The sequence below is a fragment of the Vulpes vulpes genome, chromosome 7 (assembly GCF_048418805.1).
Source record: "Vulpes vulpes isolate BD-2025 chromosome 7, VulVul3, whole genome shotgun sequence".
Taxonomy (NCBI): domain Eukaryota; kingdom Metazoa; phylum Chordata; class Mammalia; order Carnivora; family Canidae; genus Vulpes; species Vulpes vulpes.
In genome coordinates this window covers 88,285,529-88,309,400 of record NC_132786.1, presented here as the reverse complement: position 1 = coordinate 88,309,400, position 23,872 = coordinate 88,285,529, and the positions used below count along the sequence as shown (strand labels likewise).

The 23,872-nt window shown below is 33.9% G+C and overlaps 1 protein-coding gene across 11 annotated transcripts in view; it reads right to left on the bottom strand.

Annotated features, from left to right (window-relative positions):
- Positions 1-671: 671 nt before the first annotated feature.
- Positions 672-23,872, bottom strand: part of MIOS (meiosis regulator for oocyte development) — a 35,551-nt gene continuing 12,350 nt past the window's right edge. For 5 of the 11 annotated variants that reach the window (XM_026003819.2, XM_072764389.1, XM_026003818.2 and 2 more), the window contains 8 exons: positions 20,813-21,067; positions 18,094-18,263; positions 15,506-15,571; positions 14,522-14,680; positions 9,256-9,408; positions 7,818-8,022; positions 1,717-1,846; positions 672-906 (listed from right to left, as the gene is read on the bottom strand). In XM_026003819.2, coding sequence (XP_025859604.1) covers positions 810-906; positions 1,717-1,846; positions 7,818-8,022; positions 9,256-9,408; positions 14,522-14,680; positions 15,506-15,571; positions 18,094-18,263; positions 20,813-21,067 — 1,235 coding nt within the window. In that variant the 3' untranslated portion in view covers positions 672-809. Of the gene's footprint in view, positions 907-1,716; positions 1,847-3,600; positions 7,563-7,817; positions 8,023-9,255; positions 9,409-14,521; positions 14,681-15,505; positions 15,572-18,093; positions 18,264-20,812; positions 21,068-23,872 lie in introns of those variants that run through there. The other 6 variants (XM_072764390.1, XM_072764386.1, XM_072764391.1 and 3 more) reach the window with 2 other exon arrangements.

The window sequence follows — 23,872 nt, the reverse complement described above, 5'->3', positions numbered from 1 at the left end:
AGTATTTGAAGCCAGGAGGGAGTCTGACAATAGAAAACACTGAAGCAGATTAAGCTGATTAGTCACCCAGAAAAATGCTCTGAGATGATGAACATAAAATGATGAATTAATAGGGAGGAAATTTTTGGAGACAAAAGACACTGGAAAACGAAAGGCTGAAGAACTGGTGATTTTATAAAACGTTCCCTGAAATGGTATATATTTTTCTCTTCAGAAGAGAAAAAGTTGTAAGATACATTCTCAATTTTGGTTTTTCTTAGTTAGACAATAATGACCTGTACCAAAAGATTTATTATCTTGAAATGAAAGTGTATGAAGGAAAAGACTCAAGAAATATATACCAACCATTCCTTGATGAAATTTATTCTCCATTGTGGGGTAGGGGTTCTTCAATTCTAAAGGTAAAAAATTGGTCATTTTATTCTATTTTAAAAAATATACAGATTTTACTGAAATGATAGCCAATTTCAGCTTAGAAGATACAGGTTCAAGGTCTGCTCTGGGTTAGCCCAGAAACTGCTTGCATAGTGTTCATAATTTCAACAAACCCTAAAAAACTCTTCCAAAATGAACTTTTTCAACCTACTGAACAGAATTCATGCCCACACACCGATGTTCACTTCAGCAGCATTTGTCTCTATGAAGCACATCAAAATCACTCAAACATCAAATTGCTGATTTGATAGAATGATTTATTTTCCCATTACAGGAAAGTCATGAGTGACTTGTTCTGAGGTACGTTTTTGAGCTATGAAGGACATCTATTAGAAAGCTCCACACTTGAAGGTTTCTCTTTAGATGATAACATTTTATGGCTGGACAGTCTCTGCAGGTACCAGATTTCCTGTCGTATCCAACTGCATACATTTACATGTGCATGCAGAAACGGGACACTCTGCATGGTCCCTAAAAAAAATAGGTCAAGTAAAAGTTAAAAATCTAAATTAATCATATACATACATTTATCTATATACCTATCTATATGCAGAATGCAATTTTCACAATGGTATTTGAAAAAATACAGGAATTAAAACCCAAAGACAAAAAACATGAAAAGAACTAAATAAAAAATGACTGATGAGCTGAACCAAGGAGAAAGTTACTGAAAAATGAATAGCTTTACCTTTTAAATATATAACACGATACCTGATTTATAGTTATGAAAGTGACAAGGATGTGCTCAGAGTTTTAATTAAAGCCAATGAGACACATGGAGTATAAAAGTTATAGCAAAAGAGCCACTGGCACTATTTAAAGTAGAAGTTAAATATGGCTTGAGTCTCTATTGCATGAAGTGCTTACTTACTATATAACAAGTTTATTTAGACAATAATTGATATAGTTGTTTGATATGTATACTCCATCATTTAATTTCTAATTTCAATTATATACTCTGATAGAATATTAGGTTAGTTGTAAAAAAAACCTATAAATATATCCCCTCTCCAAATAATGCTATTCAAACATTTAACTCATATATAGTATTTAAACTGTTTCCTATATATAAGTATTAATTTTATAGTTTAAGATTACATAGGATATCTAATGACAGAAATGTTGACACCACTTCTGCTAACTCAAGTGACAGCAAAAAAGAATTTTTTTTTTAGCAAAGAAGAAATTTATCCTTCACTATATACACCTCAACTATTTAAAAGGCCATCTGCCTTATCTCCTCTAACTCAAGCCTATTATAAAAAGAAATGTACTGATTACCTGAACCAACTAAGCATATGACCAGCATGTCCACCATGCCTGCAATTGTGACACCATGTGAACCAGTTGTTAAATTGAGCTAATTTTTTATCCTTGCTCAAGTCTACTTTTTCATCTGATTTGGATCCTCCTATGGGTTAAAGAAAATTATCTTCATTAACTCTGTCAAAATATTTTATTCAAAGCTTCTTAAAAAATATTTCTAAAACTATGTCAAAATACAAATTACACACCATATCAAAATAGCAATTTTAGTGCTATGATCTAGTTTAGATTGAAAAACTACTAGATAAGAGGAGTGTCCTTATACTTTTAATAGTCAATAAAAAATGGAAAAATTTAAATGATCAAAACCCACTAAGAAGCAATTTGAATTAACAACCTTAGAAAAACAATCAGTTTAAAATCTTCCCACAGAGAAAATACTAAGACCAGTATATAGGTGAGTTCTACTAAGTCCTAAAGGAACAGGTAATTTTTATCTATATAAACTCTTTCAAAGAATTAGTAAAAGAGGGAAAATGCCTCAATGCACTTCTAAGGCTAGTATAACTTTGCTCACAAAAGTGTATGAGAAACGCAGATTATAGGTCAATCTCTTTCCTTGAACAGACATAAAAATCCAAAGGAAAAATTAGTAACTAGTATTATTTAGTACTAACTTCTAGGTACATATACTAGAGGCTTTTGTACATGCTAACAGGAGACCTATGCAGAAATGTTCATAACAGCATTGTTCATAATAGTAAAAGTCTGTTCATAAAATAAAAGTCAAATAGCAAAAAATAGTAAAAGTCTGATTGACAACCAAAGTGTCAATCAATAGTAAAGTGGAACAAAGTGTGTGACAGTAAAAAAACGCTCATTCTATTTATTTTGGCCATCCTAATATGTTTTCTTTTGTTCTAAAACAGATCAAATTAAAATATTTCAAGACTGAATAAAATTTAGAGACAAGAATACAAAAATGAGTAAGTAAAAATATTAAGTTTAATTACACAGTTGTATACCTATTAACATGATGCTACATTCAAAATTTTATCTAGACTATTGCTGCTCACAAGTTAATGACCACAGGGTTATTAGTCTTACAAATAGTTTCTTAAAATACCTATCTGTTTTTGCTAATGATACTAAGGTAAAAAGGATGTATAGGTGGCTAAGATGTAAATACACTGAAATTTTCCCTAAAAGCTTCATAAAAATAATGAAACGGGATAGGAAGAAAACAAAAAGAAAGAAAATACAGACTTTTTAAATTATTCTGTATTGCATATAGTTCATTAAGTGATTTTTACTTTGTGTTTATAACTTCTAACACATGGAAAACAGACTGGATCCGGAACAGTTTACTCCTTATGTTTCTCTGATGAAGCTGAAAATACTAAGGTCTACCCTATTGCCACATGAAAAGACTTTTTAAAGATCAAATAGCTTTAGCAAATGATATACCTGATAGGGGGTTGGTTTATAACCAAAATACGTAAAGAAGTTATATAACTGAACACCAGAAAACACACAATCCTATTACAAAACAAGCAGAGGATCTGAATAGACATTTTTACAAAGAAGACACACAGATGGCTCACAGACACATGAATAGATGCAACATCACTAATCATCAGGGAAATGCAAGTCAAAACCATAATGAGATATCCCCTGTCAGAATGACTAGAATCCAAAAGACAAGAAATAACAAGTGTTGATGAGGATGTGGAGAAAAGGGAACTCTTGTGAAGTGCTGGTGGGAATGCAAACAGAGTAACCACTGTGAAAAACAATACGGAGGTTCCTCAGGAAATTAAAAATAGAATTACTATGTGATTCAGTGATCCCAATATTGGGTATTTACTCAGAGAAAATGAAAACACTAACTCAAAAAGATATATGCACCCCTGTTTATTGCAGCATTATTTACAATAGCCAAGGCATGGAAGCAACCTAAGTGTCCATCAATAGACAAATGGATAAGGAAAATTTGGTATACACATACAAGTATATTACAAAGCCATAAAACAGATGAGATTGTGCCATTTGAGACAACGTGGATGGACCTAGAGAGTTATCATGCTACTAAGTGAAATAAGTCAAACTGAGAAAAATAAACATCATACAATTCCACTCGTAAATGGAATCTAAAATATAAATAAATAATAAACAAAAAGCTGAATCAGACCCATAAATACAGAGAACAAACTGATGGTTGCCAGAGGGGAGGTATGGGGAGTTAAGCAAAATGTGTGAAGGGGAAAGGGAGATACAGGTCTCCAATTTTGGAATGAGTAAGCCTCAAATAAAAGGCAGACATAAGGAATACAGTCACTGATATTGTAATAATAGCGATATAACAGGACAGATGGTAGCTATACGCTTGTGGTGAACAATATACCAACTTGTCAAATGACTAAGCTGTATATCTGAAACTTATGTAATACTGTGTGCCAAAAAAGATCAAATAGTTTTAACTTTTTAAAAAAATAATTTTAACTTTTGGAAGATTCATAGTGAATTACAAAGTGCTATAGAATAGTTGAGGGATACTAGGGTTTCACACAGTCTAACTAATAATAATTAATAATAAAAGAAGAGTAGGAAGGAAACGAATATATAATCTAACTTTAAGAAAGGTATTACCTCTATACATTAAGCTCTCTAGGGGCAGGGATTTTTGTCTGTTTTGTTTACTCTAACATTCTAGCACTTAGGACAATAGGTGCTAAATAGATACTTGTTATTCAATAATACTAAATACTAAACAATGCTAAATGTTTATAACCAAACATAGCTATAAATATTCATAAATAATTACAAACATTTATAACCATAGGTGTTACCAAGTTTCAATAGAGTTCCAATCTTTAAAGCACAACTGAGAATAAAAATATGCAACCATCAGTTAAATAAGCTTATGGAAATTCTGGCCATTTGGATCATGAAGCGTGATGGAAGAATGACAACTCTAATTGCAGGCAAAGCATCAGGGGGTTTGTACACCTCAATCTTTTACAGCCTTGAGCTAGTACTTTATTTCTATCAGCTCCTGTCTTATTTTGGAACTCAGGACCTTCTGATTTTATACACTAAAAAAGAATATGCTTATTATAGCTAACCCTTGAAAAACCTGAGTTTGAACTGTATGGATGTGCTTGCATCTGGATTTCTTGCAATATGGTACTGTAAATGTATTTTCTCTTCCTTATGATTTTCTTAACATTTTTTCTCTAACTTACTTTACCATAAGAATACAGTATGCAATATACACAAAGCATTCAATATGTGTTAATTGACTGTTTATGTTAACAGTAAGGCTTCCGGTCAACAGTAAGCTAGTAGTAGCTAAATTTTGGGCAGTCAAAAGTTATACCTAGATTTTTGACTATTCAGAGGTTGGTGCCACTAACTTCCATGTTGTTCAAGGGTAACTGTACTTTGGCTCAGTAATCCTTTAAAGATTGTATTCAGGTTTCCCTCATTTTCTTACACTATTTTCTATCAGTATACTTCCTAAGGCCCTCACCATGCAGATGCAACTGCTAGTTCCCATATACTTTCTGTACTTTATTCACCAATCTCTTTATCCTAGTTCATGCTTTTCACTGTCTACACCTGGAAAGCTTCTCTAAAATCTTCACATATTTAAATCTCCCAAACTTTTTTAAAGGATCAGTTTGAACAGCCATCTTCTTCTGAAGTTTTCCAGATACCCTTCAAACAGAAGTAATGATTCCTGCTTTCAAAAATCCTAACACTTTCTTTATACAACATTCCTTATTCACTTCAAAGAGCTAAACGTGTTTCAGAACATAGAATATTTGGGATTTAAAAAAAAATAAAGAGCAAACAATATATAACAATTCCAGGAAAGTTTGGGGCAGCACTCTGTATGCAAATCAATTCTGAACAGGTTTTTGTTGTTGTTTTGGTCATATGAAATTATTGTAAATTTGATTTAAAAAAACAAAAACTTTAGATTTTCAGAACTTTCTAGAGATTTTGGAATGACAGATAAGGGATTCTGGACTATTTTCTTTAACATATCATTTCTTATCCGTGCTCATTATACACTAAAAACTCCACAAGGGTCTTTGATTCATCTCAGGGTATCAGTCTTACCTAAGCCAAGTGTTAATATGTACAAAAAATTATTACTGAAGCAAATTTCAAAAAACATTTCTGAGGCAAATATGGGAAAATGTTAAGATTTTATAAACCTGAGCGCTGAATATTCATTAAATTAACAGTCTCCATAACAGAGAGGCTGAAATGTTTTGCTTTTTCTTCAGACCCATTTCAAAAATAAAAAAGATTGAAAAGCTAATTATCTAGCAAAATGGAATAGCACTTAGACCATTATGGCTTCCTGGTGCTTATAGTCTGAAAGATGTATTGAATTTAACTATTTTTATGTATCCCAATTCATATATAACTTTTTTATGCAATATTTTGCCTTGTTCTTTCACTGTAGTGGATTTTTATTCCTAATTATTTTTTTTTACTAGTATCAGGACCATAAAAGTAATCATTATGCAATATAAAATGAAAATTCTTGATTAAAATTTAAATCAAAACTAATATTATAAATTTGAAAACATTACATATTGCCTTTATTTAAAAAAAGGCATCTCACTTGAAAAATACTCATCCAACGATACTGGCAAACCTCTTTCAAAGATGTTAATGTATGAAATAAAACAAACTATTTACATGAACCAATTGCTGAATAGAATCACAAAATTTCTTAACTAGAAAGATTCTCTGTCCAACACCTTATATGAAAGATATAACTCATATATATGGAACTCTCAGTGTTACAGACTGAATGTCACACAGGTAGAACTAATAAAACAGGCATTCTGACATCAGATCCAGTTCTTGATAATACCAGTATGCTAAATTAATACTCAAACATTTTTAATTAAAAATTTTGCATAGTATCATTTTCAAGTTACATAAATAGCTCAAATATTTCCAGCCACTGAATATTTTATATTCAATTATCTACCATTTTCAAAATTTTTTCCTATATGTTTACTGTAAGTAGTAAACAATAATCCTAACATTTCTAACCATTAAAAAAATACATAGATCCACTAGGTAATTGGTATATAGCAGAAGAAGCACCAAAACTTGGAGGTAAAGGGACCTGATTTCTAAACTAACATTTTCTCTAAGTATTTCACAGGTAGATTTTGAAGACTCAAAAAGAGAGAATGTGAAAGTTCTTTGAGACTATCAAAAGCTCTTTATGCATATAAGGTATTTGTTAATAGATGAGGGCACAGTGACTTTTAAACATAAAGTGTGGGGATCCCTGGGTGGCGCAGCGGGTTTAGCGCCTGCCTTGGCCCAGGGCGCGATCCTAGAGACCCGGGATCGAATCCCACGTCGGGCTCCCGGTGCATGGAGCCTGCTTCTCCCTCTACCTGTGTCTCTGCCTCTCTCTCTCTCTCTCTCTCACTGTGTGCCTATCATAAATAAATAAAAATTAAAAAAAAAAAAAAAAAAGAATATGTTTGAACATAAAGTGTGAGGGAACCCCTCTTAGAAAAAATGGTAAGAAAATAGTATAATTATAGGGTTACTTAATATTTAAGCTCTTTTCACAAACTTTAAATTGGCCAGCATTTGTGAGGTTACTTGTGATATGAATACAGATTTTACTTTTAATGTATTGATTTTTATAAATTCCATGGGGATCCCTGGGTGGCGCAGCGGTTTGGTGCCTGCCTTTGGCCCAGGGCGCCATCCTGGAGACCCAGATCAAATCCCACGTCGGGCTCCCGGTGCATGGAGCCTGCTTCTCCCTCTGCCTATGTCTCTGCCTCTCTCTCTCTCTCTCTGTGTGACTATCATAAATAAATAAAAATTAAAAAAAAAATAAAAATTACTGAAAACTCTCTTCCCCCCCAAAAAAAACTTTAAAAAAAATTAAAAATAAAAATAAAATAAATTCCAGGAAATACAAAACCTTTAAGCCAGCAGAGCGGCTTGCTCTTAGTTATAATATGAACTCAACTCTGTATGACTTCTATTGACAACAGTAAATCAATTATGTAGGAACAATTTCAGCTCAGAAAATATATCATAGAATGATGTCATACCAGGACAGCTAGAAACAGGTGTTCCCATATTAATGAGGCAAAGTGCACATCGAGGAAGGGGTTTTCGACAGCCAGGGCAACTTGTGACTTTAGATTTTGTTGGTGAACCACTGACACCATACTGACTAAAACCTCTGCCTTGATGAGGCACAGTTGAACAGCTGTAGGAGATCGACTTGCCACAAAAATTGCAACTCACAAACACCTATACAACAAATGAAAGGAGGAATAAATATAATATAAACTTTATAAAGAAAATAAATTTAAAGTTTAATCCTAACAAGTTAGTCTTAAACAATTTTTAAACTTTATTTTTTATTATAAAATAATTTGTGATCTGTGATATTTTGAGTAGCTCTCATTTAGGATTTCCACTCAGCAATGACACTGAGTACTTCTCTGTTACCTCTGTTTACCTATATTCTTCCTAATACCATAGCATCTGAAGAAAACTTGGAAACGTTAGATAACATTTTAGAAATGACAGACTTTAGAATTCACATTGGAATATTACAAAACAACCCAATATAAGTTCTGATCTAAAGTTCAATGATTCAATCTCCTGAACAAAATTTTCTTGTAAAGAAAATATTCATTTCCTAAGATACAAAGGAGTTAAGGACCCTATAATGTCAAATAGCTAGGATTTTAGAATAATAGCAACAGAAACTGTTCATTTTGCCTTTACATTAAATTCCTAGGCTCTTAAACACTTACACAGATTAATAACAAACATTATCATGCAGTGCTATTTTACAAAAACTCAGGTTGTTTTAATATAATCACTAATTTCTCAACTTTCTAAAATAAGAAAACAGCACCATCCAGTGCTCACAATGAGGATATACCCAGTATTTAATGTCCAAATTTAGATAGTGATTTCATGTCATGTGCTTTATGTGATAAATGAGCTCATGTTTTTTGAACTAATGCCAAAAGAAAAAAACTTCCATGTTTAGTTAGATATATAGATATATGTACATACTATTAGAGAAAAAGCAAATGGTGCTTTATTACACATAAGTAGCACAGATAAATTTAATTCATAAATGGAATTTATAAGATAGTGTAAAAGTTTAGATTCCGAAAGGGCTTAGAATATACTAGAAAAGCTGAGCCCTAGGATTTATTTAGGTTGCCTAAGACCCTCTAGGCCTGATGTGGTTTGCTCTAGCTCAGACTAAAGCTGACACTGAGATGACTGTCAGGAAGTGGCAGGACTGAAAAAAAAAACAGGGTGGTCAAGGATGAAATGCACTGTGGTATAAAAACATCAACAGGAACTCAATATAAGCAAAGATGAGCTAATGATAATTTATTAAATTGAACTCTAAATTTACCCAATGTAATAATGCTGTGAACACTTCCCTTTGGGCTGGATTAAGTATATGTTACAATATGATTCTCTCCAAAATAATGTACTTACTTACTTACTTACCTGTGCTAGAGGCTTAGAACTGGGATCCAATTTACTCCTGTGAATATCAAACTCAGCTCGTTTGTGCCAAAACCTCCAGGCATCTAATAAATTTCTGTAATTCTCAATCCAGTACTGAACTCTTTCATCTTTAAGAACATCTAAAGGAGAGCCCTAAAAAGAAAACACAAATTAATACAGTTGTTTAAAAATCCTGTGACTAAGCCAGAGGATTCCAGGTAACATGTGAGTATGAGTCACACAGAAGAAATAGGCTCCCTTTCCGCCAAAAGCTGGTTTACAATGAGGATATAAATAAAATAACTGACAGAAGTTTTTTTGAATTTACTTTAAGTTGGCTTCTACTAATGACATAAATATGTACTATATACATTATCTTTATACCTGGCCAGGAAGTGTAATTCCATATCTCTTATTTAAGTTTAAGGACCCAAAAATAAACAATTCACTTTCCTACTTGAATACAATAAAAACTGATGTGAATATTTTGTCCCCTAAATTAAAACTTCTGCATTCATAATATCTATTTACTATCTAATTCAAATACATACCAAAATTGCTTCGTCACATTGAAAATACTGAGCCTTGTTGTCCTTTGTATCTACCAATATACTGTGAATAGAGTTGCTATTTATGCATACCTATTATCTGAAAGTTAAACCTGCCTATTCTCTTTCCCTCAATTAAAACATACATTTATCACCTTAAAAATTAAAAAGAGGGATCCCTGGGTGGCGCAGCGGTTTGGTGCCTGCCTTTGGCCCAGAGCGCGATCCTGGAGACCCGGGATCGAATCCCACATCGGGCTCCCAGTGCATGAAGCCTGCTTCTCCCTCTGCCTGTGTCTCTGCCTCTCTCTCTCTCTCTTTCTCTCTCTCTCTCTCTGTGACTATCATAAATAAATAAAAAAAATAAAATAAAAAAAAAATTAAAAAGAATAAACAAAACAAAATCCCAAAACCAAACCAAAAAAGTTCTTCATTCTTTTGCCCTTAGGCCACAATGAAAAGCGACAATTTCTTTACCTCAAGTTTACATTTCTTCTCAATAAGAACTTCAATTTCTTGCCAGTAAGACTTCCTAAAGCTTTATTTTCCCTGGCAGCTGTGACATTTCACATTTTACCTATGCTTGCTTTGGGTTTTCATAGAATGTTTTTACCCCTGTACATGATATCTCCCTTAAGTTCACATGATGAAGAAAGTTGAGAAAGTCTCAACCTCTGATGATGCCATAAGCATCAATGTGAAGCCCAGTTTTGGGGGGCCAGACAGAAAAGTAAAATGTATAGAGAACTTAGCATATATCTTACTTATGGAAGAAGGGAAGAAACCTGTAACAACTAATAGACAATCTATCTTTAGACATTTTATCAAGACAGAATGAGCTTATCTTTCACCTATTAATTAGGTATTAACTTCTGTTACCAGAGTTAAATCAGCTAAAAGAATATGTGAAAAACTCTTAGCTGATAATTTTAAATTTTACTTCTTAAAAAAGTAAACATCTCTTCTAGTCCTAATAATGGTCAATTAGCCAGAACTAAGTGCTAAAGTAGACTATAATCCCTAGTTTAAAAAGAAAATTCACAGAAAAAAAGAGAAATCTTCATATACCACTCTTTCTCCTTTCATGGCAGTATTAAGGATAAACTAAGAAAGAATTTGGTCAATTCATATTTGTTAAGTCTTCTCTAGATCTGCCCCCAAATAAACCTAAAATTAAGCTCCAACAAAATCTGCAGAGGAAACAATCCAAAGATTAAGACTGGAAAGGCTTGGGCTTCTCAAAGATCCATAGTAACAAAACTTAAGACCAAAGTGAGCGGGGGATCCCTGGGTGGCGCAGTGGTTTAGCGCCTGCCTTTGGCCCAGGGCGCGATCCTGGAGACCCGGGATCGAATCCCATGTCGGGCTCCCGGTGCATGGAGCCTGCTTCTCCCTCTGCCTGTGTCTCTGCCTCTCTCTCTCTCTCACTGTGTGCCTATCATAAATAAATAAAATAAAATAAAAAGTTTAAAAAAAAAAAAAAAGACCAAAGTGAGCAGTAAATAACTGAATTTCCAAAAGCATTAACCAACATTCTCCAGAAGAGGTAATAAGAACCCAGATCTCTATAATGTACAATACACAACATCTAGTATTCAAATGAAAAACTGCTAGACACAAAGAAACAGGTAGATGTAGTTCAAAGTCAAGAAAAAAGGCAGTCAATAGAAACCAAGTCTAAAATAGCCCATATCAAAGTTAGCAGGCAACTTCCTGAATGCACCTATAAGACATAAGTTCAAAGACTTAAAGGAAAAGTATTTTAATTAGTGTACAGATAGGGATCTAAGTGAAAAATGTAAACTATAAAAAACAGATTCTAGAACTAAATTGTACAGTAACTGAAATTAAGAATTCACTGAAAAACTTAGTATCAGGTGACACAAAAGTCAATGAACAAATCAATAGCATTTAACCTATTTGAGGAGCAGAGAAAAAAGGATGGAAAGAAAATGAACAAAACCTCAGATACCTACAGGACACTATCAAATGGTTTAATGTATGGTAATAGAAGCCTGAAAAAGAGAAGAGAATGAGATTGAAGCAGAAAAAATATATATAAAGAAACAACACCCCTAAACTTTGCAAAACTAATGAAAAACACAGACTTGCAGATCCAAGAAGCTCAATGAACCACAAGCAGGGCACAAAGAAATACAACTAAGCATCAAGGGTAAACTGCTGAAAATCAAAAGCAGCCCAAAGGAAAATGAAACCTTACACAGGGGAGATTTGGGATGATTTAATACATGTAATCTCAGTTGATTTAATAGATATAATCTCATTTCAGTAAGAAAAAAAAATGATGTACTATGCTACAGAAAGACACCTTTTCTTCCACAGGCAGTGGCCTGATAAGTTGGTAAATTTATACTGTGGTTTGTGGGCCAGTATCTCAGTTTGTTCATAAGAAGGTAGGATCCGAGGGTGCATTTTACTACGTTTACCCAGTATACAGCATGCTATCAACTGTATGAAAAGATGGGGATAGGAAAGAGGACACCATGAGAAGATAAGATTAGCTGGAGGGCTACATGAACTCTCAGGGAAATGCTCTAACTGTTCACCATATTTCTATCAAAAGTAAAGAAGGGAACCTTTGCCAAAAATCTGTTTTTAACTGTTAGACAATAAAAACTGAGAGTAAACTGATGAACCGGCTACCCCAAATATTAAAAAGGTAAAATGAGAGGAAGGAAGTTGTGGTATAACTTCTTTCTGCACTTCAAGTGAGACCATAGTTCAGATCAGGGAAAGGCAACTCTTATAGTAAGTAGTTTTGTGAATTGGAGAAACTACAAAGAGGTTTCTCTGTTCCATTTGAGCTTTATGTAAGTTCAACACGGACACTTCCCAAAATGAAAGGAAAAACTGGCTGAGGGATAGTAAGATAAGGTAGAAGTCTACTACAGAATAACTGATTAGCTTAAAGTTAAATGCCTTCTAACCCCAAGCAATCTACACATTTAATGCAATCCCTATCAAAATACCACCAGCATTTTTCACAGAGCTAGAACAAACAATCCTAAAATTTGTGTGGAACCACAAAAGACCTCTAACAGACAAAGCAATTCTGAAAAACAAAACTGGGGGCATCATAATTCTAGATTTCAAGCTATTGTAACAAAGCTGTAGTCATCAAGATAATATAGTTGGGGGCAGCCCTGGTGGTGCAGCGGTTTAGCGCCGCCTGCAGCCAAGGGTATGATCCTGGAGACCCTGGATCGAGTCCTGCATCAGGCTCTCTGCGTGGAGCCTGCTTCTCCCTCTGCCTGTGTCTCTGCCTCTCTCTCTTTCTCTCTCTTTCTGTCTCTATGAATAATAAATAAATCTTAAAAAAAGAAAGCTTTGGCACAGTGAAGGAAACAATCAACAAAACTACAGGCAGCCTACAGAATGGGAGAAGGTATCTGCCAACAACATATCTGATAAAGGGTTAGTATCTAAAATCTACAAAGAGGGCAGCCCAGATGGCTCAGCGGTTTAGCGCCACCTTCAGCCCAGGGCATGATCCTGGAGACCTGGGATCGAGTCCCACGTCGGGCTCCCTGCATGGAGCCTGCTTCTCCTTCTGCCTGTGTCTCTGCCTCTCTCTTTCTCTCTCTCTCAAAATAAATAAATAAAATCTTAAAAAAAATAAAATCTACAAAGAACTTATAAAACTCAACACCAAAAGAATAAATAATCCAGTTAAGAAATAGGCAGAAGACATGAATAGACACTTTTCTGAAGAAGACATCCAGATGGCTAATAGACACATAAAAAGATGCTCCACATCATTCATCATCATGGAAATACAAATCAAAATCACAACGAGATACCATCTCATACCTGTCAGGATGTCTAAAATTAACAACACAAGAAACAACAGGTGTTGGCAAGGATATAGAGAAAGGGGAACTCTCTTGCACTGTTGGTGTGGATGCAAACTGATACAGCCACTTTGGAGAACAGTATGGAGGTTCCTCAAAATGTTAAAAATAGAACGATGAACGATCCCCCATTATTCAGCAATTACACTAGGTATTTAACTAAAGAATAAAAAAATACAGATTCGAAGGGACAGATGCACCCCAGCATCCAGAGCAGCAATGTCCACAATAGCCAAACTATGGAGAGAGCCCAAATATCCATCAACTGATGAAGACGTGGTGTGTGTACACACAGACACACACAGACACACACACACACACACACACACACAAAGAAATATTACTCAGCCATCCAAAGGAATGGACTCTTGCCATTCACAATGACACGGATGGAGCTACAGTATATTACGCTAAGTGAAATAAGTCAGTCAGAGAAAGACAAATGTCACATGATCTCACTTATATGTGAAATTTACGAAAACGGATGAACACGGGAAATAGGAAAAGAAAAAAAAAAAGACAGAAACAAGCCATAAGAGACTCTTAAAAATAGAGCACAAACTGAGGGTTGATTGAGGGTTGTGGGTGGGGATGGGTTAGATGGGTGATGGGGATTAAGGAGGGCGCTTATGATGGGCACTGGGTGTTGTATGTAAGTGATGACTCACTGAATTCTACCATAGAAACCAATATTGCACTATATGTTAATTACCTAAATTTAGAGTAAAAAAAAATAAAGTTAAATGCCTTATAAAGATCCTAAACAAGCAAAAGGCATACCCACTCAAATGAAGGAAAGGTGGTTAAGCACTGTTTTTCTTTAAGCTGCTGCCACGCTGCACTAACCTGCAACATGCAGTAACTTGCTGTTTGGACATCTCCAGTTCTATCGACATAACTCTCCATTAAGTCCACTCCATCTTTAGTAAGGCCTGTAAGCAGTATTCCTTCCAAATTTCCAGCCTCTTTCATTTCGTTGGTCAACTTTTCAATATATCTATTTAACTGGAAAATTCAAAGTGATTTTTCTGAAGCAATTTGTTTCACTATATACTCTGTACTTCAAAACTTATACTTTTGGAACAGTTTTATTTTTATGGAACACATTTTAAAACAAAGCCCTTGCAAAAATCTAGATGTGATCTCTTAAGAAGTCTGCATCTGTCATAAATTACAATACAGCATTCTTGGTTATTTAAAATATTTTTTTAAAAAGGCATTCATTATATTTTAGTAATTATTCTATAAAAGAACTATAGAGGGTTTATTATTTTAAATTTAAAGAGAACTGTCCCTCAGTATTCTGCAAAGTTTTATTGTAATAGAAACATAGAATCTGAGTTGAAAGGGAACTTGAAGATGATCAAAAATAATCATCTGTTGGTAAGGTCTCTGACTTCATCCCACCCCAAATTCTAGTCTATATTCCTCTCTGTTCCCTCAGCACTTCCTGCTCATTATTATAGTGCTTAGCACCTTTTATTACTGATTGTTTATGGGCATTTCTCTGTCACTATATACACAGCATACGCGTTCAATACTTATTTATTGTATTAGGAAGGAATAAAGGAATTTTTTTATAGCATCCCTAAGCGGTGAATTTAATGTCTTTATCTCTAGACCAAAAGCAAAAATAAACTAAAATATTAAGTCAGCAATCTTAAACAATTTTGGTTACAATACACATGTTTACAGTATCTTGATCTAATAAATTATTTTTAAAGAAGAATTTATATGTTACATACACATATTTGTACATGAAGATTAGTTTCCTAATCCAGTAACAGTAAATATTAATCACTTCAAATATAGAATTAAACCAATTTTTACCTGACTATCACTTAGGAATTTACAAGCAAATGCCACTCTGTCACGTACAGCAACTTTGTTTTCATACTGAAAAGAAGAGCAAGACGTTACTTGTGGGAGCTAGGAGTTTTAAATTCTTGCAGACTATTAACCTAATTGGAATTTTATTTTCAAATGTATTAGTAAGTTATTGTGTATATACTGGCAGAGCCTAAGAGGCCTTTCTTAATGTATCCCTCTGGAAACTCAGCTCTAAAATTATTGTTCTTGTAAAGTAAAAATTTATATCTTAAATACTGACCAATTCAGTTATAAAGCATACCACTTCAGTCTTATATAACTGCAACATAAAATATAAGCAATGATGTATGGTTTATTAGATTTAAGATGCCATGTAATCCTTCCAACATAGAAATTAATTTTGGGGAAACTGAGAAAATCTTTTCTGGGATGCTAACTTAATCAATAAGTCTAGGAAATCTGTGAATTACCAGTGAATATGCCAGTATCAATATACCAATACAGAATTTGGAAAGACTATCAGCACGTGTATCTAAATACAAAGTGGTAAGTTTTAAAATATACACTTATAAATAAATAAGACATGGGGTGTCTGGGTGGCTCAGTCTGTTAAGCATCTGCCTTCCGCTCGGGTCATGATCCTATGGTCCTGGAACTGAGTCCTGCATCTGGCTCCCTGCTCAGCGGGGAGTCTGCTTCTCCCTCTCTCACCACTCCTTCCCCCACATGTGCTCTTTCTCTTTCAAATAAATAAAATCTTATAAGAAAACCAACAAGACACACTTTGTGGCCAGAGCAAAATACTGTTATAAAGGTGATTTGTGGCAAAATTTCAGGGGTATTTGTGATAACTTAATTTTTGTATACCTGCCAGTATTGTAAAACACTATTTTGAATTTCTATAAATGTAAAAAGGTAATTAATTTTGTGGTAAGTAGAAAACAGTCTAAAGGTGAGAAAAAGATCCTATTTCCACTGAAGTCATTCTATGAAAAATAGTTTTCCTGCTTAAACATAAGATCACTTCAACTGGTACCTATCCTAGCATGTTTTCTCAATTATAAAATATGGTTCTGCCCTTATTAGGGAGCATGTTTGGTACAAACTGGATTTAACTCTTTAGATTCGAGTGCAAGTGTTCAATTTTGATGGGGAAAGTGTTATAAATATTAGCTGTCCCATTTTATAGCTCAGAAAACTAAAACCCAAAAAAGTTAATTGGCCAGCTGAATGAAGTAACTGTGTTGGAGCAAGGACTCAGACCTTCATCTTCTGATTTCCCAGTTCAGTACTTTTCATTAGATTACTACAAGTTAACAATTTTTAACAAAAGATATGTTAATTATAATTATTTACAGATGAAGTAAAATTAGGTACACTATTGAAGCAGTTTGGAAATATGAACTTCCTACTCAAGGTAAGATAACCTACCTAATAACCCAAATTTACATATAAGAAAATGAGAGTATTTATAATAGGTCACTTAACTTAAAATAAATATAATATTTAAAGAATATTTCTTTATCAACTTAAAATCTGAACAATCCACTTTTTTCTAGTCTTCACCATACTTTACTACTTCCTGAAAGTATTTTATTTCTTCAAAATGCAACACCTGAAGTCTTCTGTTTAACAAAAAAAAGTAATAGTAAAAAACAAACAAAAAACCCAACATATTCTCAGATACTAATCTGAAGTGGTTAGAAAAGTTCAGTAGTTCATTTACTAAGAGTAACAAAGTATATAAACTAAGGAATTGTCAAAATGGATGCTAACAAAATTTATTGAAATTTTCATTAAGATACCTCAATAAAAGACAGGTTCTTATAAATTCTTAGGGACTGAGACACTTAAATCAATTATTCAAACAATGTGTCTTTATATGAAGTGCTATAATGGCAAACACAGAAATAAATTTCATGTTACAAAGCTCTTGTCAGTGGTAGAAAGAAGTCCAACAATGCAAAAAAAGTTGTATTAATGTGAAGCTTAAAACCAAAAAAAACTTACAAGCACACTTCACTTCATTATTTCTTTCCCCACTTTGTGATAAAGAACCTATTTGCTGATGTGTTTATAGGTGGTTAAAGCAGGAGAGAAAAAGCAATGAAAGACTAAATAATGAAAAAATTAAGTATTTCACTAGAAGTAGTGTGATCGTCCATCTTCCAAACTGGTAAATGTCTGAGAATGCAAATACTAACTCAGACAAGATATATAGTCATTCTGATCACAAATAAGTTTGCTTACTTAACTAAAAACAAAGACAGGCACTTTTAAAAAATTACATTTCAATATAAAATTTATGCTTATACAGTTGTATAATTCTAGAGCTACTCTTAAGATAAAGGATAAAACCCTAACTTTCTATGTCAATTATACTGTTAAAACTATCTAAAAAATCAAGTTTGTTATCAGCTAACTGTAGGATGACATTCAAGAGCTGCTCAAAAATATTTAAGATATTTTATTTTAAATTATACAAAATACATCAAAATATAGTATTTTAGGCAACAGACATTTGAAAATTTTAGCAAGACTAGATAAAACTATCTTAAAGGAGTCCTGTCAAACAGAAATTAGCTTACCAATACTCCATCATAAGATCCTGTCTCACTTGTCAGAAATGCAAACATGACACACAGATACGGGTTATTTAATTGTAGTCGTAGAGTGCTGCACATTTCTCTCCAAAGAGAGTTTTTCTCATCCGTATAACCCGATAAAGCCATTGCTACCACATTGAGATTCAGATCACCTGCGCATTAAAAACAGTCAGCTAATCAAAGTGATCAAAAGCTTCATCCCCCTCTTCCAGTTCTTAAATCACAAAGTAAAGATCAGAGGGTCATGTTTACCTACAGAAAAATAAGCCCACTAGAATTAAGGGTTTTGATCCAGATTGGAATATTTGGCAAGGACCACAAGCAACATTTCCATTCTTATAAAACTTTTGCCCATATTACTAACCCTGTCCAGGACGAGCACATCTTTAAATTTTCAAGTTCTCATTCCAGGCAAGTTGCTATACAATGTTATTATTTAGGACCAAAATGGAGAAGTGATGCCATTCTACCAGAATCATTGTCAGTCTTATCAAGTTCATTTATGTGGACATATTTCAAAGCACCAATAGTAAATATTACTGCACCTCAGTACTACAATTTTCAAAATCACTTTGTTTTCCTACTCCTAAATATATAATGCATATACTTAAGTATATGTTCTGAAAACCAGTATTTCACCATTCTTATCATAGTATAAGACTTTATTTTTCTAGGACAAAATTAATTACCAGTATTACCATAGCATTGTATTTAGACATATTTACAACAAAGTATTTATCAATAGTCTATTAAACATTAGTTCTTAGCAGTTTAAATAGTCACTAATAAGCTGCTAACCTGGTAGTCAACCCTAGGTTTCTTCTAATATAAGTTCACCTTCAAGAGAAAATTAAATTCACCTTTAACTTTTACTCTTTAGTATTTTGTACATTTATTAGAGCAGTGTTCTTATTCTGTTCCTGGGTCCTAATCATTTTCTTTCTTTTCAAAATAAAAGAGCATTTCCCACTTTATGGTATTAAATAGCCTTGTTCTTCATTTCTTTTTTTTCTTTTTTTTTTTTTTTTAATTTTTATTTATGATAGTCACAGAGAGAGAGAGAGAGGCAGAGACACAGGCAGAGGGAGAAGCAGGCTCCAAGCACCGGGAGCCCGATGTAGGATTCGATCCCGGGTCTCCAGGATCGCGCCCTGGGCCAAAGGCAGGCGCCAAACCGCTGCGCCACCCAGGGATCCCTTGTTCTTCATTTCTATAAACACTTTCCCCAAGTTGCTTTGTGCTTGCTTCCTCTGCCTACTCTATTAAATTGGATTTAAAGTCTTTTAAGATTAACAGCAACCACTACCATCACAACAGAGAAATATCTTCTTGAATCCTGCTCAAAACAATTTATTTCCAGGTAGAAGGAACATATAAATCTTTTCTTTAGTCCTTAAAAACCTATTGAAATCACTGGAAAGATACTTTTTCCCTTACTGATATATGGGTGTTTAAATCTAACACCAAATTTTCCACATATACATGACAGGGAAGTACCATGCTCCCAATTCATATCAAAATCATAGTTAGAAATGGCTTTAAATATCAACTTTTTTTTCATCACTTTATCTTCTATTGTACTCTCAAATAAGGAAGATTTATGTTGGAGCAAAAGTGAAGGAAAGAGGCCAATCTGGGCAAAACATTAGATTTTCAACTTCTTATTGCAAGTAAATAATTACAATTAATTTCATGTTTTTCTCTATGGCACAACAGAACTGTAATGATTTCAATATGGACAAGTAAGAATTAAGCATTCTGATTATCAGAAATAATTTGCTAGGTGTATTAAACATCAATAGCTATATATATCTTTTGTTACTCAAGTGAAATATCCCTGATAGTAAAAAAAACTGAATTTCTGGATTGAGATTTATTTGCCTGAATATTCTCTTACAAAATGTCAGAGTAAAAACTTTATCACATTTTGTATTTTCTTCCTTTAAAAAAAAAATTAAATGGAAACTATGTTTATTTACTTATTTATTTTGGGAGGAAACTATGTTTAAATCACCAGCCTCAAGTAGAAGCATTTTTGCAGATCAAAGTGTAATTTTTATAATAATCTACATTAGTCTAATAGTGTCATTTAGAGTTTCCTAAAAGTCAGCCAATAACCATCTAATGAAATAAAAAACTCTCAAATGTTTGCCATAAGAATGCTTGCAAACAGAAAGAATGCTTGCAAAATGAAGTAGTCCTAATCTCCAAGAAAATACATTTTCAAAAATCTATGTGAACTATGTTTAAAAGAAAAAGCATTAAAAATGGATGCATTTGAATATTCACTATATTATTATTAAAATGGCAATTAAGGGATGCCTGGGTGGCTCAGCAGTTGAACCTCTGCCTTTAGCTCAGGGCATGATCCTGGGGTCTAAGATGGAGTCCTGATCGGGCTCCTTGAGGGGAGCCTGCTTCTCCCTCTGCCTGTCTCTGCCTGTTTCTGCCTCTCTCATGAATAAATAAATAAAATCTTTTTTAAAAAATGGCCCATAAGACATATTTTCTTCTTTACAGACATAAATCAAGGCATAAACAAAAGGAATGGGCTAATATTTACTTTCATACAGTTCTGTACTAATTTGTCTTTCAAAAAAATTTACAGAAAAATATTGACTAAATATTTGAAAGTTATCAGTATCTTTTCTTTAAAGAATTCTAAAAACTGCAATTATCTTAGAATATAATAACCTAGTACCTTTCTCTGAAGATGCCCCTTCATTCAGGATTTGGATTGCTCGTCGAATATCCAAGTTGAACAATGCCACAGCAGCAGCTCTCTCCCACTCCCCTTCTTGTACAAGGGAATTCAAAAACGGCCCTACATCTACATCTGTTCCTTTCTTTATCCACCCACAAAGCTGTAAAGCTAAGATTCTCTCTTCATTTAAATTCTGAATATCACTTTGCTTATCCAAACCGCTCCAATTATGTCTGCTGCTTTCCACCATTCCTAAAAAGAGAAGCATTTTTATATTAGTTGCTTTTTTATTATTTTTTAAAATATACTTAAAAAATAAGTCCATTTTACACAGAGAGATTTCGACAGCATGCTTTGGATATGACTACTTAACCACAAATTCGTGACACCATAAATGTAAAATATGCCACAAACAAAACATACTTTACATGTTGTTAAATACAACAGTTCCTTGAGATACCAAAAAAAGCTACTAGAACAATTAATGCTTGATGGGCTGAGTCACTGCTTCAGAGAAGCCTCCCTGACCACCTAATCTGAGTGCACCTGTTATTATCTAATGTGACACTGTCTCCTCTACTTCCTTCAGAACTAATGTAAGCTCTTATATTTTATTAATTTTCAGACCTATCTCTTCTCCTGCTAGAACATATGCTCCAAAAGGGGAGGCATCTTGTTCTATTTGAAAGGTTATCTCCAGTGTTTAAGATTCAATAGATTCTCTTTCTCCATTTGCTACCTCTTTGTATGCATATATGCAAATATATGAAAAAATGAGATCATATATATAAAAGTACTTCAAAAGTTTAAATTAAATACTAAAGCTAAAATACAATGGGAATGATATGAAGTTTTCTTCTTCACAATATCAGAAGACTTTATATTCTCATTTTCTTTTCATAAGGAATTTAATTCTTCCAGCATTAGATTTCAATCAAGGCAGATGATCCTAATGGTACTAAATAAAACTAAAATAAAGATAAAAAAAAAAGATGAAACTTGACTTTTAATTGCAACTCAAATTCTTAAATGTTCTAGGACATTTTTTTTTAACATTTTTTTTTACATTTATTTATTCATGAGAGACACAGAGAGAGAGAGAGAGAGAGAGAGAGAGAGAGGCAGAAACACAGGAAGAGGGAGAAGCAGGCCACATGCAGGGAGCCCGACTTGGGACTCGATCCTGAGTCTCCAGGATCAGGCCCTGGGCTGAAGGCGGCACTAAACCACTGAACCACTCGGGCTGCTCATTCTAGGACATTTTATCATCAAAACTGTCATTGTAGAATTACCTGTTATTTTTCAGAATAAACTGAATTATGAATTAGGCAGCAAGAATGTCCAACATTACTAACATCTTTTATTAGGAGTAACTTAGAGTAATTCTACATTTATCCACTTACATATAATACAGTTATTATACCTCTGTAAATAACTAGATCAATAATAAATAGGTTTTAAGAAATAATTCAACTTGTCTGTGGTAGGCAGAACTGTAAAATGGTCTCCACGATTCTTGCCCCCTAATAACCACACCTTTGCATAATCCCCTCCCCTTGAGTACAGGTGAAATCTGACTTGCTTCTAAATAACATTAGTACAAGTGAAAGCATTTTGCAGACGTAATTAAGGTCGTTACTCCATTAACTGAGTTAATCAAAGGGAAATTAATACTGTGTGGGCCTGATGTAACCAGGTGATACCTTTAAAAGAATCCAGGAAATGAGAGAGACTCTCTAGCTGGACTGGAAGGAAAAGCTACTTTGTTGTAAGAAGTTTATGCGGTAAGGAAGCATGGGCAGCCTCTAGGAGCTCATGGCAGCCCCTTGTGACAGCCAGGAAGGATACTTCTGTCCTCTAACTCAAAGAACCAATTCTGTCAACAACCATGTGAACTGAGAGAAGCACTCCAACCACAAGAAGCCTAGCCAACATCTTTATTTTAGCCTTGTGAGAGATCCTGAGCAGAGGATTAAGTGAAGGCATGCCCAGACTCCACAGACCATGGAAATGGTAAGATAATAAATGCATAATATAAAAATTAATATACTGTCCAAAGTTGACTTTTAACTACACTCATCTGATCAAGGCATTAAAGAAATGAACACAAGCAAAATTGAGAAAATATTAAAAACTGAACCAGGGGATGCCTGGGTAACTCAGAGGATTAAATGTCCAGCTCTTGATTTTGGCTCAGATCATGTTCTCAAGGTTGAGAGACTGAGCACTGCATTGGGCTCCACTCTCAGCATGGAGTCCACTTGAGATTCTCTCTCTCCCTCTGCCCCTCCCTCCCCATTGTGTGCGTGCACTCTCTAAATAAATAAAATCTTAAAAAAAAAAACAACTGAATCAGTTATTTACAAAGTAAACATATACATAAATAATGCAAAACACATTATTAAAGTTCATTTAGTCTAAATACATGCACAGAGTAAAATCAGTATATAGCCAAAGTCTGAACTTGCTAAACCTAATTCACACTTTTAAATAACTTGTTTCATTATATGATGTTAGGCTGTGGCAAAAGCCTACAATATTATTCATGTTAGGACATATTTTAAGCTATATATCACTGCTTTATGTAAAAGTTTCAAGATGAATTATTTGTAAAATTCTGGAAATTCAGAAAACAGTTTAATAATTACACTTTAAATTACTTATTTTTAATTGTACTGTTGAAACTATCGCTATTTAGGTCAAGGGGTCAGGAGGAGACTTCTGAAAAGTTCTTTCTTAAGACAACCACCTGCCCATTGGAAAAAAAGGAAGCATGCTACTCTATTTGCAACCATGAGGAAAGTTATTCAAGACAAAATCACTTTTAGCTTATGAAAGTGAAATTTTAAGAACTATTAGAAAATTCCAAATGATTAATTTAAAACAGGTATATTAGGGGCACCTGGGTGGCTCAGTGCCTGAGTGTCTGCCTTTGGCTCAGGTCGTGATCCCTGGGGCCTGGGACTGAGTTCCGCATCAGGCTTCCAGAGGGAGCTGGCTTCTCCCTTTGCCCATGTCTCTGCCTGTCTGTGTGTCTCTCATGAATAAATAAATAAA